At 40.8% G+C, this 25,438-nt stretch overlaps 1 protein-coding gene and 1 long non-coding RNA gene across 7 annotated transcripts in view; one reads left to right on the plus strand and one right to left on the minus strand.

Moving 5' to 3' along the window:
- Positions 1 to 24,530, plus strand: part of LOC127006519 (popeye domain-containing 2-like) — a 25,732-nt gene extending 1,202 nt beyond the window's left edge. Inside the window, exons 2-7 of one of the 5 annotated variants that reach the window (XM_050876472.1) lie at positions 6,831 to 6,933; positions 12,590 to 12,730; positions 14,325 to 14,342; positions 18,598 to 18,739; positions 20,800 to 20,875; positions 22,903 to 23,049. In XM_050876472.1, the coding sequence (XP_050732429.1) occupies positions 6,831 to 6,933; positions 12,590 to 12,730; positions 14,325 to 14,342; positions 18,598 to 18,739; positions 20,800 to 20,875; positions 22,903 to 22,906 (484 nt within the window). In that variant the 3' untranslated portion in view covers positions 22,907 to 23,049. Of the gene's footprint in view, positions 1 to 6,830; positions 6,934 to 12,589; positions 12,731 to 14,324; positions 14,343 to 16,871; positions 16,917 to 18,597; positions 18,740 to 20,799; positions 20,876 to 22,902 lie in introns of all 5 variants that reach the window. The other 4 variants (XM_050876470.1, XM_050876471.1, XM_050876473.1 and 1 more) reach the window with 4 other exon arrangements.
- LOC127006520 (uncharacterized) overlaps positions 20,802 to 25,438 on the minus strand; it is a 28,363-nt gene continuing 23,726 nt past the window's right edge. Inside the window, exons 3-4 of one of the 2 annotated variants that reach the window (XR_007759617.1) lie at positions 22,886 to 23,144; positions 20,802 to 20,940 (exon numbers count right to left, since the gene is read on the minus strand). This is a non-coding gene — a long non-coding RNA (uncharacterized LOC127006520). Of the gene's footprint in view, positions 21,000 to 22,885; positions 23,145 to 25,438 lie in introns of both variants that reach the window. The other variant, XR_007759618.1, reaches the window with a different exon arrangement.

The following is a 25,438-nucleotide window of genomic DNA, read 5'->3' on the forward strand; positions in this document are numbered from 1 at the left end:
TGCTCCTAAAAAGAATCCAAAGAGATGGCCGAAAGAGGGGTCAATTTCGGGAGGAGAGGAGTCCTGATACCCTCTTCTTGAAAGAGTTCAAGATGAAGGAAAATTATTCCAGAGTTTACCAGCGTGAGGGATGAAAGAGTGAAGATGCTGATTAACTCGTGCGTAAGGGATTTGGACAGTAAAGGGATGAGTTTTAGTAGAAAGTCGTGTGCAACGTAGCCGCGGAAGGAGAGGGGAGGCATGCAGTGAGCAAGTTCAGAAGAGCAGTCTGCGTGAAAACATCGATAGAAGATAGTAAGAGAGGCAACATGGCGGCGGAATTAAATTAAGAGGTAGAAGACTATCAGTAAGAGGAGGAGAGCTGATGAGACGAAGAGCCTTAGACTCCACTCTGTCCAAGAGAGCTGTGTGAGTGGATCGCCCCCACACGTGAGATGCATACTCCATACGAGGGCGGACAAGGCCCCTGTATATGGATAGCAACTGTGCGGGGGAGAAGAACTGGCGGAGACGATACACAACGCCCAATCTCGAGGAAGCTGATTTAGTGAGAGAGGAGATGTGAAGTTTCCAGTTAAGATTTTGAGTTAAGGATAGACCGAGGATGTTTAGGGTTAAAGATGGTGACAGCTGAGTGTTGTCGAAGAATAGGGGATAGGTGTTTGGAAGATTGTGTCGAGTTGATAGGTGGAGAAATTGTTTTTTTGAGGCATTGAAGAACACAAGGTTCCTTTTACCCCAATCGGAAATAATAGTAAGGTCTGAGGTTAAGCGTTCTGCAGCATCCAGCCTGGAATCATATAATTCCTGTTGAGTGGGTCTTCTGTTGAAAAAAGTTGAATAATGCTGAGTGGAGTCATCAGCGTATGAGTGGAAAGGACAGTTTGTTATGGAAAGACGGTCATTGATGAATAATAGGAAGAGAGTGGGTGATAAAACAGAGCCCTGTGGAACACCACTGTTGATAGGTTTAGGGAAAGAGCAGTGACCGTCTACCACAGCAGAGATAGAACGGCAGGAAAGGAAACTGGAGATAAAGGGACAAAGAGAGGATAGAATCCGAAAGTGGGCAGGTTAGAAAGCAAAGACTTGTGCCAGACTCTATCGAAGGCTTTCGATATGTCTAGCGCAACTGAAAAAGTTTCACCGAAACGGCTAAGAGAGGATGACCAAGGATCAGTTAAGAGAGCAAGAAAATCGCTAGTAGAACGCCGCTTGCGGAACCCATACTGGCGATCAGATAGAAGGTTAGAAGTGGAAAGGTGTTTTTGAATCTTCTGGTTAAGGATTGATTCAAAAGCTTTAGATAAACAGAAAGTAAAGCTTTAGGATGATAATTTGAGGGATTGGAACGGTCACCTTCTTAGGCACAGGCTGTATGAAGGCATACTTCCAGCGGGAAGGAAGGTAGATGTTGACAGGCAGAGGCGAATGAGTTTGACCAGGCAGGTGTCAGCAAAGAGGCACAGTTTTAAGTACAATAGGAGGCACCTACCGAACGGGCGCAAGCCACTCCCAGTGAGGTATATATGGGAGGTGAGAAGGAGCTGAAGCCCTCAAGACCCTTCCCATGTCCTCACTAACCGTTTCCCTATTGTCTCACCAACACCGGAGAGTAGTTCAGCATGCTCTCTAAAGACAGATCCTCTCTTTATCCACACCACACCACATTCACACAACATATACACCTTTTCCTAAAATTAAAATTTCAAAATAGCGCACATACACCAAGCCTCGGAGTCCCCGCCTGAGAGGGACCACAAATTCCCAGGGAGGACTCCCTTCTGGCTGCCGACCGAGAGGTGTCTTAATAACTCCTCGAACCTCTTTCTTCTCAATTTCTGCAACATTCGCGGTCTTCGCTCTAATTTTCATTCTGTTGAACATCATCTCTCCTCCTCTAAACCTCACCTTCTCTTCCTTACCGAAACACAGGTTTCTGAGGCTACTGACAGCAATCTCTACTCTGTTCCCTCCTACTATCTCTATCCTAAATTTCAATCCAAAGCTGGATGTTGCACCTACGTGCGCAACGACATCACTTGCTCTCGTGCCCACAACCTTGACTCTTCTGAATTTTCCACCATCTGGCTAAGACTTCATTGTTATTATATTAATAAATACATATGTGTTGTATATCTCTCATATAACTCTACAAACTATGTAAAGTTCTTTGACTAGATGAATTCCAAAGTGGAACACATCTTGACGCGCTCTCCTTCGCTGAAATCTCCATCCTAGGAGATTTCAATGTTCACTACCAGCTTTGGCTTTCATCCTCTTTCACTGACCATCCTGGTGAACAAGCCTACAACTTTGCTATCCTCAACGACCTAGAGCAGTTGGTCCAGCACCCTACACGTATTCCCGACCGTCTTGGAGATCGGCCCAACATTCTAGACCTCTTCCTTACCTCAAACCCTTCTGCTTATTCTGTCAAACTGTTCTCTCCGTTGGGCTCCTCCGATCACAATCTTATTTCTGCATCCTGTCCTATCGCTCCTGTACACCCTCTGGACCCACCGAAGAGGCGATGCTTCTGGCATTTTGCTTCAGCTCGGTGGGACGACCTGAGATGTACTTTTCCATTTCCCGTGGAATGATTATTGCTTCCAGGATAGAGACCCTCTGTGTGCTCAGCGCATCACAGAGGTGATTGTCTCTGGAATGGAGGCATACATTCCTCGTTCTTTCTCTACTCCTCACGCTAAAAAGCCTTGGTTTAATCACGCTTGTTCTCGTGCTGTCAATGATAGAGAGGTAGCTCACAAAAGGTACCAGAGCCTTCAAACTAATGCTAATTATGAACTTTACATTTCTGCCCGAAATCGTACCAAATCTATTCTCCGACTAACCAAAAATTCTTTCATTAATAGAAAATGTCAAAACCTTGCTTTCTCTAACTCTTCCCGTGACTTCTGGCATCTAGCCAAAAACATCTCCTCCAACTTCACTTCTTCATCTTTCCCTCCACTCCTCAGTCCGTCTCATCTATCTCTAAGGCTGAACTCTTCTCTCAAACTTTTTCTAAAAACTCCACTCTGGACGATTCTGGGCATATTCCTCCTACTCATCCCCCCTCTGACTCCTTTATGCCTGTTATAAAGATTCTTCAAAATGATGTTTTCTATGCCCTCTCTGGCCTAAATCCTCAGAAGGCTTATGGACCTGATGGAGTGCCTCCTATTGTCCTTAAAAACTGTGCCTCCGTGCTGTCACCCTGCCTGGTCAAACTCTTTCGCCTCTGCCTGTCAACATCTACCTTTCCTTCTTGCTGGAAGTATGCCTTCATACAGCCTGTGCCTAAGAAGGGTGACCACTCTAATCCCTCAAACTACCATCCTAGCTTTACTTTCTTGTCTATCTAAAGCTTTTGAATCAATCTTAACCGGAAGATTCAAAGCACCTTTCCACTTCTGACCTTCTATCTGATCGCCAGTATGGGTTCCGCAAGGGCGTTCTACTGGTGATCTCCTATCTTAACTGACTCTTGGTCATCCTCTCTTAGCCGTTTCGGTGAAACTTTTATTGCGCTGGACATATCAAAAGCTTTTGATAGGGTCTGGCACAAATCTTTGCTTTCTAAACTACCCTCCTACGGTTTCTATCCTTCTCTCTGTACCTTTATCTCCAGTTTCCTTTCTGACCGTTCTATTTCTGCCGTGGTAGACGGTCACTGTTCTTCCTTTAAATCTATTAACAGTGGTGTCCCACAGGGTTCTGTCCTATCTCCCACTCTTTTTCTGTTGTTCATTGATGATCTTCTTTCCAAAACGAACTGTCCTATCCATTCCTACGCCGATGATTCCACTCTGCATTATTCAACTTCTTTTAATAGAAGACCCACCCTTCAGGAACTTAACGACTCAGGCTGGAGGTTGCAGAACGTTTAGCCTCAGACCTTACTATTATTTCGATTGGGGCAAGAAGAACCTGGTGTCCTTCAACGCCTCAAAAACACAGTTTCTCCACCTATCCACTCGACACAATCTTCCAAACAACTATCCACTATTCTTTGACAACACCCAGCTATCACCTTCCTCAACACTAAACATCCTCGGTCTATCCTTAACTCAAAATCTCAACTGGAAACTTCATATCTCCTCTCTTACTAAATCAGCTTCCTCGAGGCTGGGCGTTCTGTACCGTCTCCGCCAGTTCTTCTCCCCTGCACAGTTGCTGTCCACATACAGGGGCCTTGTCCGCCCTCGTATGGAGTATGCATCTCATGTGTGGGGGGGCTCCACTCACACAGCTCTTCTGGACAGAGTGGAGGCTAAGGCTCTTCGTCTCATCAGCTCTCCTCCTCATACTGATAGTCTTCTACCTCTTAAATTCCGCCGCAATGTTGCCTCTCTTTCTATCTTCTATTGATATTTCCACGCTGACTGCTCTTCTGAACTAGCTAACTGCATGCCTCCCCCTCTCCTTGGCCCCGCTGCACTCGACTTTCTACTCATGCTCATCCCTATACTGTCCAAACCCCTTATACAAGAGTTAACCAGCATCTTCACTCTTTCATCCCTCACGCTGGTAAACTCTGGAACAATCTTCCCTCATCTGTATTTCCTCCTGCCTACGACTTGAACTCTTTCAAGAGGAGGGTATCAGGACACCTCTCCTCCTGTATTTGATCTTCCTTTCGGCCACCTCTTTTGTTTTACTTTAGGAGCAGCGAGTAGCGGGCTTTTTTTTTTATTATTGTTTTCTTTTTTTGTTGCCCTTGAGCTGCCTCCTTTGTTGTGAAAAAAAAAAAAAACTCCATTAGGTCCATAAGCCTTCTGAGAGTTGAGGCCAGAGTGGGCAAAGAAAACATCATTTAAGAATCTTAATAACAGTCATAAAAGAGTCAGAGGGGGGATGAAGAGGATGAATATGTCCAGAATCGTCCAGAGTGGAGTTGTTACAGAAAGTTTGAGAGAAGAGTTCAGCCTTAGAGATAAATGAGACGGCGGTGCTGCCGTCAGGGTTAAGGAGAGGAGGGAAAGATGAAGAAGTGAAATCGGAGGAGATATTTTTGGCTAGGTGCCAGAAGTCACGGGAAGAATTTGAAAAAGCAAGGTTTTGACATTTTCTATTTCCGAAAGATGTTTTGGTAAGTCGAAGAATAGATTTGGCACGATTCCGGGCTGAAACATAAAGATCTTGGTTAGCAGGAGTGCGAAGGCTCTGGTACCTTTAGTGAGCTGCCTCCCTATCTTTGACAACACGAGAACAAGCATGATTAAACCAAGGCTTTTTAGCATGAGGAGTAGAGAAAGTGTACGTGGAATGTATGCCTCCATTCCAAAGACAATCACCTCTACAATGCGCTGGGCACACACAGAAGGGTCTCTATCCTGGAAGCAGTAGTCATTCCACGGGAAATCGGAAAAGTACATTCTCAGGTCGTCCCACCGACCTGAAGCAAAATGCCAGAAGCATCGCCTCTTCGGTGGGTCCAGAGGATGTACAGGAGCGATAGGACAGATACAGAAATAAGGCTGTGATCGGAGGAGCCCAACGGAGAGAACAGTTTGACAGAGTAAGCAGAAGGGTTAGAGGTAAAGAAGAGGTTAAGTATGTTGGGCCCGTCTCCAAGGTGGTCGGGAATACGTGTAGGGTGCTGAACCAACTGCTCTAGGTCGTTGAGGAGAGCAAAGTTGTAGGCTTGTTCACCAGGCTGTTCAGTGAAAGAGGATGAAAGCCAAAGCTGGTGGTGAACATTGAAATCTCCCAAAATGGAGATTTCAGCGAAGGGAGAGTGGGTCAAGATGTGCTCCACTTTAGGGTTCCAGTAGTCAAAGAATTTTACATAGTTAGGAGAGTTAGGTGAGAGATAAACAGCACAGATGTATTTTGTAATAGAATGACAATGAAGTCTTAGCCAGATGGTGGAAAATTCTGAAGAGTCAAGGTCGTGGGCATGAGAGCCAGTGATGTCATTGCGCGCAACATCCAGCTTTCAATTGAAATTTAGGATAGAGATAGTAGGAGGGAACAGAGTAGAGATTGCAGGCAGCAGCCTCAGAGACTTGTGTTTCGGTGAGGAAGAGGAGGTGAGGTTTAGGAGGAGAGATGGTGGTCCACAGAATGATAATTAGCACGAAGACCGTGAATGTTGCAGAAATTGATGATAAAGAGGTTCGAGGAGTTATCAAGACACCTCTCAAGTAGGCAGCCCCTGTCCTCCCTGGGGGAATTTGTGGTCCCCCCCCCCCAGGCGAGGACTCCGGCGCAGGGTGAAGGTGCGCCATTTTGAATTTTGAATATATATATATATATATATATATATATATATATATATATATATATATATATATATATATATATATATTTATATATGGGTAGACGGTGGCTGATTGGTAGCGTGTTGCGCCCACATTCAGCGCGTGATGGACGACGCTGGTTCGAATCCCCATCCTACCACCTCGGATTTTCAGTCACCACCGAGTGGTTTAAAACTACCCACATGCTGTCCTAAAGACCACCCATCAACCCGGATTCAAGAGGAAACCGTCCAAGTTAAACAAGAACAAGTTCCGAGGGGCAGCATGAGCTAAGAGAGGATGGCGCCACTATAAACACTTGCCTGCACCATGACGGGCTGGGGACGACAACCATCAAGGCCCCTCAACTAAGCCTACCGGCGCTATAGGCGTACACGTAAATATAGATAGATAGATATATATAGATATATATAGATATATATATTTATATAGATATATAGATATATATATATATCTATATATATATATTTATTTTAAAATTAATTTACCCTTTTAAAGTAATCATTAAGCCCATGAATTACCCTCCCAAAAGCTGTACTCCTTCGGTCCTCCCTTCCCCAGGCTGGTCATCAGTCAAAACGGTCGGGCGCTGCACATTGTCTCCCAACACCAGTTCCTAGACTCCCCCGAGTGGTTTGGCGTCTCCACTGATGAATTCTTCCAGGTGAGAGAGAGAGAGAGAGAGAGAGAGAGAGAGAGAGAGAGAGAGAGAGAGAGAGAGAGAGAGAGAGAGAGAGAGAGAGAGAGAGAGAGAGACAGACAGATAGACGGACACAGACAGAAAGACAGACGGAAACAGACAGACAGACAAACAGACAAACAGACAGACACAGACAGACAGACAGACCATCAAACGTTTAAGCTCCTACATAGCATCAGCATATGGTCATACATTCCCTAGACATCAACAGTAAATGTAGATATGTTTCAAGTGTCATTTTTGGAATTATAATAGAATGAGCCAGCTTCACTACTGACATTGCAACACTCGCCTCTCCTAAGGATTAGCGACCGGAAGGCCAAGCAAGTCAGGTCAGCGGTCATCAACAACACCTGACCTAAATTCACCTCGATCAGTCAGATGGATAAGTTCAATAAGCACAAAATGTCTATTTTCTAGAGGACAGATATTCACCCAGTTGGGAAGGAAAGAAAAATGAAAAATATACATCTGTAGATAAAGATACAGTGTGTGTGTGTGTGTGTGTGTGTGTGTGTGTGTGTGTGTGTGTGTGTGTGTGTGTGTGTGTGTGTGTGTCGTATTTTAGGTTGCGTTCAAAAGCTGAAGTTTCAAAGTGACGATTACGCACAAAGCCAACAGAATCTGCTCGAGAATAAGTATTTTTTTATATCACATATTTCCATCCATTACTTTCTAAGTTCTTGATCTCTTTGGAGCCGATTAAACCGTATATTACTGTTTAATTTCACAGAAACTGATCGACATCCGCGCTCAATACAAAAAGTTGGCAGTCAAAGAAAACACACTTTAGCGCAGTTTCCCATTGAGTGAGTGAGAAGCACAGGTCAAGAGGCTGGTGGGCGTGAGACTGACCTCTCTTCCATGCCCGGACCCTCAGTCCCCTTTTCACCTGACGTCATGCGCAGATGAGACAAATTTAGGTACCTCGCCCCCCCTTGGTGAAGCTACCTTCGATTCTCTTTACCTTGCACGTCCGCGATTGTTGCGGGAGTGCGAGTGATCACTCTGGTAACATCAACTACCCATAAGCTAAGTTTGAGATGCTCACATTCCTGTAGCCTTCTGGAACCATACATGAACACAGATATTTCCGTACTTTTTCGATGAACTGCTCCATTGTTTCCAGGAATTCTGTGCTTGAAAAAAAAAATGAAATTGCCTTCTTTATACGGTACTACCTCAAATGACTGGATTAAGGCGGTGTCACACTAGCACTTTTTCCGTCGATTAATGCGATTTCCGTCGATTTTTCATCGTTCCGCATGAACTTATCGCATGAATTTGTCAGACGATCAGGATCGTTTCCGCCTGCAAATTTCCGCCTTTGTTTACATTTCCAAGACCAAGACCGAGACTTTCCGCGTGGCTTCAACCTGTCTCAAACGCTCTCCTGCAGTGACAGCCTTCCTCATCGTGGTGTCACTTCTGGCAATAAGAGGTGTCACTAACTCCAGAAGTCTGTGGTACTGGCTCTTGTCCAACCTGATCCAATTCTTCAGAGTCTCATGATCCTCTAAACTCAGCGCTTTTAACAGCCTGTGGTACACACTTTCTCTTTCCCGACGAGCCAACCATGAGCGCATCCATGCACGCTTTTTGGCTTGTTTAGCTCGTCTAAGTATCAGAGCAGCGTATCTTTGCCGCAGCGTGGACTCCATGTTTGTTTACATTCCTTGGTCTGTGCCGACGGAAAGTTTCAGACGAAACACCGTTTGTGTGTGACAGGCCGCAGCCAAGGTATCGACGATTTTCAGAAAAACGACGGAAAAAGTTGACGGAAAAAGTGCTAGTGTGACACCGCCTTTAGCGAGTCGCAGACTGCTGGCAATTTCTCACTTTCTCAGTTGCCAAGCAGTGAGCAGTGTAAGGGCTCCCCCTACCTACAGACTACACTGGCAATTGTACGTAAGTGAAATGGGTTACGTTAGGGGCGTTACTGGCGTCGCTCGCTTAGCTTTGTATCCTTTATGAACAGTCTTATTGAAAACAAAGGAAGCGACTGAAAGCCACGCGCGGCGTAGCATACTCCCCGTGTGAACAGGCCCTTTTAAACGTAAGAATCGTTACCTAATCTAGAGTTCTAGACCAACATAGTTGCCACTCTTCCCCTCTCCCTCTAGTTATTTCAAACTTTTTTTCTTTTATAGTGCTTAATAATGAGGCTTATGTCTACAACACTGGACCAAGCCTATCCATTGGAAGACTTTTTGACGTAACCTGACTTTTTTTTCTCTGCCTTTTGCGGTAGCAGGCATTTCTTGATAGGGGCTGCTGGTCTGCCCCAGCCAGTAAGTGCGGGGGGGAGATAGCTCCCTCTTGCACGAGGGAGCACGGGCCTTTGCCAAAGGCGGCCCGTAGCAGGGAGCCGACAGACTGACTCTATCGACGATCGAAATCTAGCCGACCAAGTCGGTCTGTCGACGAGGACTGGCGTGTGTCTGCCAGTAAATGGCAGAGGCAAGAGTTTTATAGTGGTGCCATCTTGCATGGCTCATGCTGACCCCTGGAGGTCCACTTGATCTCTTTAGATTTTCGCCAGAGTCTGGGTTGATAGGTGGTCGATCATCAAAAAACGCAAAAAATAACCTGCTCGACACTGCTCCAACAAAAGAAAAAAGAATGAGACGTCAATATTGGGTGGAGAGGTGACCTGACACTCCTTGATCTCTTGAAGGAGTTCAAGTTGTAGGCGAGAGAAAATTTGTTCGAAGGAAGGCAGTTACAGAGTGTACCAACAGAAGGGCTTAAAGAATGAAGATGGTTAACTCTTGCATAAAGGAACTGGATAGAATAGGGATGAGTAAAAGTATACAGTTATATGCAGCGGGGCCATGAGTGAGGCATGCAGATAGTTAGCAAGTTCAGAAGAGAAATCAGCATGGAAATATCAATAAAAGATAGAGAGATGTAACGTTGCGGTGGAATTTAAGAGGTAGGAGATTGCTAGTAAGAGGACTGGGGTAGATAAGACAAAGAGCCAAACCAGAGCTGTGTGTGTGGAGCCCCCCAAAACATGAGATGCACACCGTGTGCCATGAGAGCAGACAAATTCCTTGTATAAGGACAGCATGAGAGGGAGAAGAGAACTTGTGGAGACGATACAAAGCGTCTAACCTCAAGGAAGCTGATTTAGCAAGAGAGGAAATGTAAAGCTTCCAGTTAAGATTTTAATATAAGAACAGACCGAGAATATTTATTGTAGGAGGGGACAACTGTGTGTTACTGAACCATAGGGGATGGGTGTTTGGAAGATTGTGTTGACAGATGGGGAAATTGAGTTTTTGAGGCATTGAAGGACACCAAGTTCCTCCTGCCCCATTCAGAAATAAAAACAAGATCTGAGGTTTAGCACTGCAGCACCCAGCCTAGTCATGCAGTTTCTGTAGGGAGGGTCTTCTGTTAACCAATCTGCTGTGATTGGCACGGATTTAGGTTTTACTGGCAGCATGGTAACATTCTCCCAGGTCTTTCTCTGCCTTTGTGGTGGATAGTGGAGTGTTTCCCATGTGGTATTGGTATGCTGGATATCACCTCCCAAGGTACATGACTACATTTTTCTTCATTGAATTGTAGCAGCCACTTTTTGTTCCATTCCTGTAGCTTGATGTCTTCTTGTAGGAAAGGAAGGGGTTAAAAGAAGTTGAGTAATGCAAAGTAGAGTCATCAGTGTAGGAGTGGAAAATGGTATGTACCAAGAATCTGAAATTCTCAACCTCCTATATCAGCAACTTGTATGAGAGAGCTGTTGGTGTTCCTGGTGCCAGAACCATGGGGACCAACGCAACTCAGCCAGCTAATTCCCTTGTTGCCAATAGTAGCATTTAAAGGCACCCAAGACAATGAATATGTCCCAAGGTGTGTGTGTGTGTGTGTGTATTTCATAGATCATCAAAGGAGGGCTTTGACCCCAACTTCCCCCAAACCAGTTGGGGAAGCTTTGTATCACATTCAGAGAGAGAGAGAGAGAGAGAGAGAGAGATTTACATAGAAAATCAGACCACACAGACCCCATGGTCCAGACTAGGTGGTCTGTCCTTAAACCTAAGTGCTTCTACATTAATCAGATAGCTCCAAAACGTTGCATTTCAACTCGAGTTAATATTAAGTTCAAGGAAGTGACAGTCGAGCTTGTTTTTAAAGGAGTCAGTCGTGTTACACTGGATCACTGACAGTGGGAGCTTATTCCATTCTTGCACTACAATGTTGGTGAAGACAAATTTGGCACAGTCTGAATTTACTTGTCTACATTTGAGTTTTATGCCATTGTGCCTCGTTCGCAAAGTGTTATTGATCATAAACAATTTTGATCTGTCTACATTCGTGTAACCGTTAAGTATTTTAAAACATTCGATCAGTTTCCCTCAGAGGCGACGTTTCTCAAGAAAGAACATGTTAAGGGTGGAAAGCCTTTCTTCGCAGAATTTGTTGCTCAAGGAAGGGATCATTTTTGTTGCCCGACGCTGAACACCTTCTAATTTAGCAATGTCCTTTGCATGGTGGGGAGACCAAAACTGTACCGCATATTCCAAGTGGGGTCAGACTAAACTATTGTAGAGCGGAAGTATTACATCTTTATTCTTGATAAAAAGTTTCTTTTAATGAAGCCCAACATTCTGTTAGCTTTATTAGCTGCATCGATGCATTGTTGTGAGAATTTGAGGTTTGACTCGATTTTGACCCCCAAGTCCTTAACGCATTGAACGCTTTTGAGTTTAACGCCGTGCATTTCGTAATTGAACTTCTTATTTCTTGTTCCAACTTGAAGGACCTGGCACTTGTCTACATTAAAGGGCATCTCCCATCTATCCGACCAAGCTGAAATTTTGTGCAAATCCTCTTGGATGATTTGCCTGTCTTCGTCAGTGAGAACCGAGTTACCAATCTTTGTGTCGTCTGCAAATTTGCTAATGCGATTATTGAGTCCAACATCCACATCGTTGATGTAAATAATGAAGAACACTGGGTCAAGAACTGAGCCCTGAGGGATGCCACTAGTGACCGGCGCCCACTCTGAGTTAAATCCGTCAATCACCACACTTTGTTGTCTGTTGTTCAACCAATTTGCGATCCATTGGTGTAATTGACTGTCAATACCTATTTGCTTTAATTTGTAAAGTAATTTTTGATGCCGGACTTTATCAAACACTCTCTGGAAAACAAGATAGACTATGTCTAATGATTTGGTTATGTCATAAACTGAGAAGAGGTTGTTATAAAAGGTCAATAGGTCTGATAGGCAGGATCTTTTGTTACAGAAGCCATGTTGTGAATCCCCAATTAATGAGTGGCTTTCAAGGTAACTCACAATTTTGTCTCTAATTATGCTCTCAAGTAGCTTACCTACAACTGAAGTTAGACTAATGGGCCTGTAATTACTTGGTAATTTTTTGTCTCCTTCCTTAAAAATCGGTGTCACATTAGCCTTTTTCCAATCCAAAGGGATGATTCCTTGTCGTAAGGACATATTGAATGCGGTTGTGAGGGAGGAGAGTATTTTGCTCTTTGAGAGAGAGAGAGAGAGAGAGAGAGAGAGAGAGAGAGAGAGAGAGAGAGAGAGAGACTTCATTCACCCTTGGCTTCCAGTACTGCCAGGAACAACAGTGCCTCTTGTCCCCAGGTATCAGCAACAGCTATTGAAGACTCTAGGGTTCTCATCTGGCACCGAGACAAGCTGAAGCTCACCATCATGGGGGACCAGTTCCTGCAGGCAGTGTTTGATCATATTCTTGGCAGGGATGTGGTCAAGAAACTCATGCAGGTACATAATATTTGCCTCTCCCATCTTTCTTTCCTTTTCTTTTTTTATCTTCACAAACTGTCCTCGCAAATTCTCTATTTCTCATCTTCTTTGTAAATTTTATGAGTTTGGAAGGACACCATACATTTCAAGCAACAAAAGTTAGTTTGTTGATTTTAAAAGATTTATATTTTACTAACATGATGCCCAATGTGTGTTTAGATTTTTAGCTGTATTGGGAAGTTTTAATATGGGGCATTGTTATATTTTTATTATTATTATTATTATTATTATTATTATTATTATTATTATTATTATTATTATTATTATTATTATTATTATTATTATTATTATTATTTTTATTGGTGGACTTTTGTGGTCTCCGAGAAAGATCAGAGGAGAGCAGCTGACAGTAAGTAGTTATGCACACTTCACTCCATTTAGAGGCCCCGCCCCCGCCCTCTCTCTCCAACACATCACTTCATCATCTGTGCCTCAGCCACTCCAGCCTCTGGAGGGGATGGTGAGAGGGGAGGGTTGCTAAATGGAAGAAGAGAGCTTTTTTTCATTTTGATCTTCCAGATTTTTGCAGTCATCATTTTGCTATTTGACATGTATGAAGGTTTTGGCTATTTTCTTTTTAGTTTATAATCACCTAGGCTTTAATAGAAGATTTTCCAGCACCATAATTTGCTTTTAATTTTGTTCTGTCTGGTTGTCCCATTATTTTAATGATATAGTTGACACAGCTATAATAATCTGCACAGTGCCATGATGCTCATAATACTGATCTCACCTTTACCTGCCCTCTCATTCTAGTTTTCTCTTTTATCAACACAACAACCACCACAGTGTCACAATCCATCATCATTATAACATTACTTATCATGGTGCCTTTCATTTCTGTCTCTTTAACATTATTCCTTCATGTTTATCTCATATACACCTCTCATACTCCTCCACCCCACAAGGGTCTGTTCTCAGCACTCCCACTGTTAGCCACCATTGCAGCCATCACCAGACATTCAAGCAACACATGAGCCACTCACCATCACGCCACCATATTTACCCAAAACACATTAACCAGGCTAAGATTAGGTTGTTATTTATGAAATACATATCATTTTATACTTTTAGGCTTACTTATCCGTAACATTAACAACTCATGTCTAAACTAAACAAACTTTGTTTTTTACTTGCATTGATGTGATGATAAGTTACTGTTTTCACATTGCATATTGCCTAAGCTTGTTTTTAAAATTTCATGATATACTACATGATTTAATTTATCAATGTATACAGATCACATCTTTCCATTATCCTGGTCTCTCTTATGCTAATTTTATCTATCTCAGAGAATACATGGATGAATGAAATTAATAGATCTTAGACCTATTTACCTGAGAGAGAGAGAGAGAGAGAGAGAGAGAGAGAGAGAGAGAGAGAGAGAGAGAGAGAGAGAGAGAGAGAGAGAGAGAGAGAGAGAGAGAGAGAGAGAGAGAGAGAGAAAGTGTGTGTGTGTGTGTGTGTGTGTGTGTGCACGCAGCGGATCAGAATTTAAGCCTTGCTGCTGATGAGGGCACGACTGACCACACCTCTTTACTAATACCCGCAGATTGCAGAGTTTAGAAGAGTAAGTCAGCATCTTGTTTTCCCTGGTGAAAGTAACTGCCTCTGTATTATTTATTTATCCTTTCCCTCCCCTCCCCTTCTGTCTCATCTGTATCCACTTGGATCATGTGTAGCCATGGAGCTCAAGGGAATGTGGTGCAAAGGGTAAAAGCTGTCTGGCTCTCCTCTCTGTAATAAGAATCAGTTGCTCAGCATGTACTCATGATATTTACATAGAAAATTCAGTGCATTCCCCATCAGATCTTAAATCATCTGAGGATTGTTTATTAATCCATTAATTTGACATATATGTATAGTTATGTTTTGGTAATATCCTGAAGGCAGGGCAGCCAGATTGTCCCGTTACACCATTTGTATCTTACCTAGCACTGCAGGTGCAAGATTTTTCAAAAGCTGTAAGGACTATTAAGTTGAGCCACATTTTTATATATGTACATGGCATTTCATTTGCATTCCATATATGAAGTTTTGGGTATTTTAAAAGATTGATGTATTTTGGCCTCAAATTCAGAATGAGAAGCTTTTGAGAAGTGCATGTTTTGCCTGCCAGTGTCACACCGTGTGCCAGGGACAGTGACGTTGATTCCTGCTGTCGGTGTTGTCTTGTGCCAGCCACCAAACCCCCTCGGTGGTCTGGCATCAGCAGTGGGATGCACGTCACTAAGGGAGCTACAGCAGGCCGCCACCATAGCCCCCGTGGCCCTTGACCTGCACAACACTTTGGTCTGCACTTATTTGTGAAGTAGTTTGTGATTCCCACCGCTACTACCATCACTGTTATGACCACCACTACCCTCACTGCCGCCACCACCACCACCGCGGCTCCCTGGCGGCGTGCATCTCTCTGCTGAACCAATCTGGCCGTGTTGCTGGACTGCCCACCACCTCAAGGCGGGCTACATGCCTCATAGGCTTGAGGGACACAAGGCTACTAACTCACTTCCTAAACTTTCAAGCAAAGAATTTTAGATGCTTTTACATCAAAAATTAATATTTTTCTCAAGGGTACCCACTCCTGTTGAAAGACACTGATTGAATCCTGACAACTGAATTTTCCAGTGTCATGTGAGGTAAAGATTGATCTGTTACATAAAATTCAGCAGCAAAATAATAGCAGTACAACTGAGATTCCTATTTCCAGTTGCTTGATTAGTAGCTCTAAAGCATAGTTGATAAACACTATCAGGCTATCACATACATTTTCAACAGATTCCCATACACTCCTCTGAGAGTATATGTAGTTCAATGATATTGTGTGAGTCTTGATTGGCCTTGGGAATGGGTCCCGACCCTGCAGTGACCTTGTGTCCCCTCAGCCCCAACACCACCACCCACACTCTTTCCCTCGGACTTACACGCTCAACACAATAGTAATTCCATGACACACTGCCTGATCATCAAACTGCCGATACAAGTTTGGTTCTGTTAATGAATGTTGCGCCGGTGGTCTGGTCTTGGATCGTACTGCGAGAGTTGCATGATGTTGTCACCGTGATCGTGAGACGCGACCTGCCTGCTGACCTATTATCCCTCCCAGGACTTGCCGTCGCCATCTCGGGTGTTTTGCCTGTTTATTTTAATCAATGAGATGCTCTTTTGTCTGTTAGCCTAAAGATCGCATCTACATAGTCCCTCGTGAATGACTTTTGGATGCTCACAGTGTTCTCCGGAGAGACTTAATTTTTCTATAACAATCCTTCCCAGTCGATTCCATAGAATAAAGGGAGTTTTTACGTAGCCCTGATTTTGCATACACAGTTGTGGCTGATGAACATGAGGCAGCAGTGGCATTTGTGTTTATTGACTGGCTGAGCAGGAAAAGGGGATGGATAACTACCCCGTTAGTAATTAGTTATGTTGAGAGCAGTAGTTAACTGTCTAGTACAAGCCAAGTAAAGTAGTCCATGGTTTATTTCTTTTTTTCTTTTTCAGGTTAAAACTATATTATATCACTTCCTTATGTTGTGTTTTGAACTGTTTTCTGCAGGTGTAGTGTTTCATTATCCTCTAAACTTCTAAAGTGTGTACATAAATATATTCATATTCTAACTGTATCCTTTCTCTGTACATACTAATGATTTGTATTATGTATACATTTTATTCTAACTTTGAAGATTTCAACTCCTAAAGGTCTTCTGGTCTTTTATAATTTGACTTTCATCCTTTCAGTACTACAGACTATGTATACTGCAAGACATTATATCTTATTTTCCTGACGCTAACTTTCTTGACTCGTGTGACATTCATTCAAGACATGGACAAGCTTTGTCAAATTATGTAGGTTTGCATTGCTGACCTCAGTAAGATTGAAGTTCATGATGACCATAAATTTATTCATGCTAAGAGTATTATCACTACTAATAACTCTTTAAATTTCTTATAAGAATGGTGATTATACTGATGAACTTGAAGAAGATGGTCAGTATGTCAGAACAGACCTAACGGTGGATGCATGATGGGGCGAATAAAAGAAAAAACGAAAGGATCAATAACAAATAAGCTTTTCTCTCATCGTGTTGTTTCCTGACAGTTGCCTGAGGGTGGCGAGAGGACATCACGAGAAGTGGAAGAGGAGGCAGGTAGCAGGGCCTCTTATATCCTCTTGCTCCAGTCTTTCTTTCGTCTTTTTTTTTCTCCACTTTTTTGCCTTTGTTTGCCTTCATTTCTCATTACACTCTGACTTAATTTCTCCTTAATGATCAGCTGTTCTAATTTACTTTTCCTCCATAAATACATCATAGTTCCCTTTACCTAACTATCATTTCTTTTCTTTTTTATTCTTCCTCTTACATTACATTAACTATCTTATATCCTGCTTCATTTTTTATTTAATGTGTCCTGGGGTAATGGGTTTTTACCCACCAAAGGCTGAAGGGCCAAAGAGCTGATGCAACACACAGCTAGTGTATGCCCCCAACTTTACCTTTACTTTTTGTTGTTTAAACATTATTCCTGCACTTTTTCCTCTTTTTACCTCTCTCACTGAATGAAGGCAGCAATCTCATACCTCAGTATTTGTGAGTGTATTTTAGTGTGAAAGATCTATAACTGTATGACAAAAGTGTTTTCCTTGTTTTGATTTGTGCATTGTGACTAACCCAGTCAATGACAAAAAAAAGCATCATCATGACACCACTTGATTAAGAAATACCCAGATAATGTACTATTTCTGATACTTTGTTAGGGGAAAGTGAATTTTTCTCTTTCCTAGTCCCTACCTGGTGTTTCAGTCAAAGAAATTAACTTTGCAAACAATACGTCATTCCAGCTACTTCACTCCAGCTGCTTCATTGAAAAGAGGTCCACGTCTCCCTTCATCCTCATTTTATTAGTTAGCAACGAATCAGGACAATCATTTTTAAATATCAGTGAACTATTGTCCTCGTCTTAATCGTGCCCCAATCCCACCAAGTTTTCGTTCATAAACTTAAAATTGAAACCATATTTTGCAACATTCTCTTCTTAATAAATAGACGTACTGTATATTGATATTATGGGCTGAACAAGTTAATCTTTTAAGCAGCTTGAACTTCAGAAGTAAAGATGAAAGCAGTATGTTTTCAAAGCTGAAATCCCCAGAACTTGTCAAATTGTATAATAAATTTAGTTCCATACATACACTATTAAATAGTGTCTTCCTATAACTTGTGAGTCAGGAAACAATACACTAAAACATGCATGCATAGTATTCAATTATTTTTTTATTTGGGTTAGATGACTCGTTTGGGGAAACAAGGATTCCCCTTATGGAACAGGTGGACAGACACTTGACTTTCTCCCTCTTTCTCCTCCTCCTCCTCCTTCCAGCCTCTGATTGCTGTGCAGTTTGGTTCCCTCTGTGTTTAATTTTTGAGCTTTTGTCTTCTTGGTGAGTAGTAACATTTGATAAACGGCCAACCGTGGAGGACAAAATGCCTCACTTTACAATAATACAGCCACTTCTTAGGTATTCACTGTCTGCTTAGCCAAACATGTTGAGTATTGTAACTTTGCAATCATCCCGAAAATAATAACAATTTAACATATTTTACTTACATGTGCCGTAGTAGTGCATTTCAACGCTATAAACTTCTAAAAGAAGAAAATTGAATACATCCTAATTTTTTGAGTATATAGAGGAGAACTAGTTAAGCAAAAAGCATTCTGAATAATAAAAATTGAAAAGTGTTTACCGGACATTACCACCACCACCTTCTTCCACCCCCCCTTAAGACGCACTTGGAGACGCATCTTGACACCACCTTATCGGTCCTCAGGTCAACGAAAGCCTGTCTGGGATGGGCAATGGCCACTGCGTTGCCAACCTGTCAGATGAGAGTGAGACCAAGCCGCTGTTGGTCGTCAAGAAGGGGGAAGAATCGGGGAGCATAACAGCAATAATCAACCGCCAGTTGCAGGGTAGGAAGCTGCACTTTTAGTGTTAATCTTGACAGGCAAGGTGGAAGGCAGGGTAGTGGTCGCTGGTGGGAAAGTCTGCACAGGGTCACATCTCTCTTGCTATACACACACACACACACACACACACACACACACACACACACATACACATTCAGATTTTACAAGACAGTTTTTATATTCACATCTGCTTTTGCATATTAAAGAAATCCTGTACAAAAGGCTTAGTTTTCATTTAATTGTTGTTGAAGTAAAAGACCCTAAAGGTACATAATTTTTGTGAGTCCGCAGTAAATTTAGTTTCTTTCATTTGCTATATTGCTTATTATGTTTCATGTATCATAGAAACTTGGACGTGTGTGATCTTATCAATTTTCAAGGATGTCATCCTTGTAAGACCTATTCAATTTTCGAGGTGTATAATGAAAAAGAGTTTGTTAAAAGTTGTTGATTTGTATAACATTTTAAAAGAAATTCAAGACACCACAAAAACACTCAACACATTATACAAACCTTGCTTCTTATTTTTATTATCATGCCATCGTGTAAACTGTTGGTATTGCTTTTGTGTTGTAGTAGTACTTTAGTTTAAGCTTTGTTATTATTATTTTTGTCAAGTAGATTTTTCTTTTTCTCTTTTAATGTAACTTTGGAATAATTTTTGGTGGTACATTTTAATATGGGTCTCGGAAACACCTGTCTTGGAGTCCACGACAGCACCAGATTAAATATTCTACTAATATTGTATGGCTTTTTTTTGTTTTATGTCTTGCTTGTATTAATTTCTCACATCTATCTATGTAAGAGATCATCTTACTAGTCTGGTATTAACCTCATCTTTATTCTAGCCATCTTCAAGCAACTCCTGCTGTCTTCTCTGCAAGCCAGCATTACATCCTCACTTGTCTTATCTTTTCCTCTACCTTCACCTTAGCCTAACACTAAGTGCTTCCTAATAGTCTGGGATCATTTAAAAAATATTAAACATGATATTAGCCACTGGAGTTTGTACTGGCACTTTGACACACAGTAAATCCTCTATAAATCGGACCTCTTTATTCCAGAAATCAGATAAATTGGACTCTTTTGGGGCTGTGGACACATTCATAAATCAGGCAAAATTCAGAGGAACATGGCATGTGTCTGAACAGCATCCAGATGGACGTTGTAGATCAGATGAAGATCCTAGTTTATAGAGAAGAATGGCTAAGTCAGAAGCACATCATTTCAGAACAAACATTTACCTCATTGGTGTAGGATGAGAAATGTGGCTGTTCTTTGGTTGATTTTATTTTTTGATCATATTGACAGTCACAGGCAATTTTGATTAATTTCTAAATTCAACAATAATTTAGATACGACTCATAACTTAATCATTCAGAACTAGTTTTCCTGAATTAGTTTTCCTGACACATGGCACGCCTCACACTTATCTTTGTAGGGAACTTTACAAACGCCACCACCTCGTTGCACAAGACTACTTCAGAGCTGTTTTAATTTGTATTTATATGACTATGCTTTACTCCAGCTCCCCTGTGGTGTCTTAATCTTTTGTGCAAGAAATAATCAAATTATAGGTAAACTCTGGAACAGCTTTGCTTGAATACATACAAGCTTATACTTCAGATATTTCAGATTTTCAGCTATTCAGAATGAGGTCTCCCTCTAATTAGTCTGATTAAATAGAGGGTTTACTGTAATGTGCAACCACCTTTTATTCTTTTTCAAATTTCAACGACATTACTTTTCATTTTAAAAGTAGTATTTATATTTTAAGTTATTTTACTTAAACTATTTTACCAATCAGTGCAAATGCAGCTGAATAATTGATTACAAAATACAAAAATATAAATAATTTTTTGGCATGTAGACTCCGACCAGCCACCAATGTACCAACTTCAGTAAGGCTTTAAGATCTGCCACTGGTTGACCTTCCTTGACCTGTGTGGGAGCTGACCTGGATTCCAAGATGGGGCAAGGCCGCATGTATGGAGATGTGTGTCATTGTTGCGCATGTTAACCTGTCATGACCTGTGACTCGAGGCTCTGATGACCCGTGGTAGGTGGCGACGATGAGGCGAGACTGTTGGATCACGAGGGCGAGACTGCCATGGTAGAGGTCGAGGAGACGGGCACCAGGTGGGTCGACAGTCAGGGTCATGCTTAGGGGCATGCTTCAGGCGACCTCACAGCCCAAGACTCCTCTGCTGACCCCAAAGGACATGTGTTTTGTGCAGTGAATGGTGACATGTGGAAAGTCTGACTGGTACAAGATAAAATGGAGTAAATATAAATACAAAAAGTTGAAATGAGAAATTCATGCTTTAGTGAGCCAACTCCTCAATGCATAAAACTCAGAGTACATATAATGAAAAGTTATTTCATGGTCATCAAGGTAAGGAAGCCCCTCTCCTAAAACAGACTTTGGGAGTTGCTTGTCACAGTCTCGTCTTGTAGGAAAATCCACCATATGACCCAAGCGTAAGAAATTAAAAAAGTCGAAGGAAATGTATAACATTCAAATGTTTATGAAAATGTATATAAAAGTGTAGCTAACACATCTAACATCGGACCAATTGCAGGCATGAATATTCCATTATACTGATCCGCTTAGTCTGACAACAATCTTATATCCCTGGTTATTTACTGTAGCTAACACATCTAACATCAGACCAATTGCAGGCATCTTCCATTACATGTATCTGCTTAGAGTGACTATCTTAAATATATAATGATGAAGATATCCCTGGTTAACCTATAAGTAACATATGATATGAAAAGTTGGATGTACATACTATTTCAATGCAGTTCTTTTGCTTTTAACAATGAATATAAGGATAAGTTTAGAATACCTAAATGCAGCATGGTCATTATTCAACTCCTCTTCAAAGTGCATGTTCAGTCTTGTGAAAATGCCTAACAGCATTGTATAAAATTATTCAGGAAAACTAAGTATAAAAAAAGAAAGCTTTCCAGTAGTTTTATGACTTTCAAAATAAGCACCCATTACTAGGGGTGATATTTGATAAAGAGGACATGGTAAGTGGACTGTCATTTTTGTATAAGGTGAATTTTACCATTACACAATTTGAATTAGATGTATACAAAGTTTGCTGTTTTACTTTGATCTGTAAATGTGTGTTAGTTAACACTGTGAAGTCTGGTAGCTATTAGTTTCCTTGTTTTCTTTTCTCTTAACATTTTGTTTTGTAATTACACTTGTTTCTTTACTATTTTTCTTTCTCTAACTTAGAAACTACATACATTTACATACATATAAATACAGGTGTTTTGAAGTCTTCCTGCAGTTCAGTGTAATAACTTTGGTAATTTAAAACTTTAAAATCTTTTGACAGCCCAGAGGTATTTAAAAATATGTATTAATATCTTGCTTCAGTAAGATAGGAGGCAGTTAAATTTGTTAAAGTTGTATTTCAAAGGCTGTTATCTGGTTAAAAGGGTAAAGGTGTGGTTGATTGGAATTGCCTCATTAAATTAGCTGCATCTTGCCAAAAACTTTCATAACAAAAGTTTTGATAAATTTACATAAGATGCAGTTCATATTTCACTTCACTCAAAAGTTGGTTTAATTTTCTAGTGTTGTCATTATTTTGATCATAGATATAATTTTCAATGTTTTCTAAAGAACCTTCATAAAGGCCAAGAACAAAGCTACAACACCATCACATCTCAGGGAAGCTCCTTGAAAACTTAGGCAGTTTTGATTGCATTGAAAATCTATCACATCAACACAATTTCTTAATGGGCATTCAGAGTGCAAGACAGCTTCCAGTTACAGGATGCAGAGGTTGAAAAAAATTTAATGACATATTATCAATAAAATCTGAATTAAAAATGGCAATATGATATTGTAGCATATGAAAGTTGAAGCATATGCATTCCCCATGTAAGTTAAAATCATTCATAAAAAAATAAGTACACAATTTACAGTTGGTATACTGATCTTCACAATGTTAAAAGAGAAGCAAAATAGATATGTATGTGAAAAAAAGCAATGGGAGCTAAGAAAACTTTTCAACCAGTATCTTGGTCATTAATACATAATAAAAAGAGGAAAATTAAAAGAAGCAACCATGCTCATGCATGGGTTCAAAATAATGAGTAAAGATGATGAGCACTCATGCTAACCTATGACTGCCTTCCAGTTAATGACACTCCTCCGTGGAGACTCGGACGCATTGAGGAGACAGATCAGGAGACTCCAGTATGAACCCCAGGAACTTGGCTCACCACTCCTCAATGCCTTCAAGCTTTTCGCTCCCCAGCTGGAGAGTGTTGAGCACTACCACCATCACTTTGTTGAACTCTAAAACTGCACCAGGGACTGGATATGAAGATTGATGGTCATGGATGGGAGCCTGCTGCCTCATCAGTGATTCTTGTGTGACTGGAAGAGTAAAGACAATGGCATGTGTTATGGTTGTGCCCTGTGGACTGGATGTCAAGAGAATGGTGAGGTGAGTGGAATAAAATTTTAGCAGTGACAAGAGGAAGTTTACAAAATGAAAGTGATGTGTGGATAAACAGTAATATGCTTCAGTTTACAGATATATATTTTTGAAATATGTGGTTGAAAGTGGTTACTGGGATCCCATGCTTATTTTTAAGTACTTTTAATGGTTGACGTGCTATAGCTTAAGAACTCATTTCTTTGTCATATTGAACTATTTATGCTCACTTAATAATAAATAAAAAGAAACAGCAGATCTTGATTACCAAGCTTTAAACAGTGAAATATCTCTCATGAACAAAATTTTCACCAAATATATGCAGTAGTTATTTTAGTAAATTATTTACTGTACACCAATAACCATTTGAAATATCTTGACCAAAATTGTGTTCAGTGAAACTGCATGACAATAAAAAAGCAAAATGCTAATGTTGAAACTCCTTGACAAGCACAAGCATTATATTGCTGGGAAATGATACTATTATATTACAACTCTGAACTTCAGTGTACTACTCCAAGAATTTACAGGAAACTGCAGTATTAGTGAATCAGTCCATTGCACCATATAAGAGGAGTTTAAAAGTAAATACTGGAGCAGTTATAACTGTGAATTGGTTATGGAAGAAAGAAGTGAAAAGGAGGGATAAATGTAGGTGACTGTAAGGTGATCATAGAAATGGTCAAAACAAAAATATAGATCGCTGACATTTTTTTTTTCAAAGCAAAAGACATTTAATAGCTTAAGGAAAATGATCTAAGATTTCATGTACTAGTTACACTGCAGACTGATGCATGGAAACAAGGAAAATATTGATGGCAGTACATTTAGTACTAACTTGTGTTATAATGAAAATTTGAGCAACCAAAGGCTGACAGGGATAATTAAGTGGCTTCAGCACAAAATTCTCAGAAACATGTAAATCTCACAGTAAGCTTTGAAATCTTACATGAGATCGAAATTATTTAGGATTTTGTTTGTAAAACACGAGATGATGGAATCAGAGTAAGTAAAGTAGATTTTACTATTGTCATTGCCTCAGGAGGTGAAGATATCAAATGTAGATTAAAGTTGATGTTTGAAATGCTCAGTATTGTTGTAAATACTGAATTAATTGTTATGCATTTAATGACCAGATTATATTAAAAAAGGAACGATTTACTATACCATTGTTGTAGTAAATAAGTTTTTGTAAACAGTTTTACCAGTACATGTTCCATCTTTTATTATGTTATAGGAAAAACATTATTGTTTAAGGATATTATCATGCTTTCAATAGTACATTTTAGATGTGAAAATCATAATTACAAGGGAAACTGTATATATATGTGCCTCTCAAGTCCTAGTGTGGGGAAAATGCAAGAAATATGAAGAACACTGGTGAGATTTATTTATAGTGTTGAAAAAGTTATGTGGTGTAAAGAATAAATAAATGTGTGAACTAGCATGCCACACAGTAAAATTGTAGAAAGAAAATGTAAAATATTACAAAGACATTTGAAGAAATAAGAGCCACTCAATGGCTAGTATATTTTACATAGTTTAAAGACTTGTTCAGATATTCTGGTATCAAAATTTTCATACCTTTTTTTATTTTTTAGGGTGGTACCAAATGCACCTAAATTAGCACATGGAAATAATTTAATAATGAGCTCTTGTTTTATCCTTACAGCAGATCCTCCTTGTGATATGTATGTGAATTATATTGCAATTCAGCAATAGGGAACAGCAGCACCACCAGCATCAACAACAACAATAACAATGAGGGCAAATGTCAGCAAATCAACAAGATCTGAACAGTCCAGGTTTACTCCTTGTAAGTCAGCAACTGACCGTATCCTAGCGCTTCAAGTAGTGGTGCAGCACCATTGTGAGTTTCGACTGGGAATGCTTTCAGTACATTGTGAGACACTCTGGGATCTCCTGAAACTCCACAGGATTTCTGCAAGAACTGTTAGTCTGTTGAGTGGCCTGTACTCTGGGAATGAGAGTGCTGTGAAGTAGGAGGGGAGTACATGTACAACTTCTTTTCCATGAACACTGGAGTGAGGTTGGGCTGTATCTATACCTCATCATTTTTAACCACTTGTCTGGACTGGGCATTAGGCAAAATTGTGGACCAAAATTATAGTGGAGCATCTGTTGGCAATACCAAGGTCACTGACTTTGTTTTTGCAGATGATGCAGTAATCCTTGCATAGTCACCAGAGGTTCTGGTGATAGCTCTCGAGGT

This window comes from Eriocheir sinensis, chromosome 33, assembly GCF_024679095.1.
Source record: "Eriocheir sinensis breed Jianghai 21 chromosome 33, ASM2467909v1, whole genome shotgun sequence".
In the NCBI taxonomy this organism is placed as follows: Eukaryota; Metazoa; Arthropoda; class Malacostraca; order Decapoda; family Varunidae; genus Eriocheir; species Eriocheir sinensis.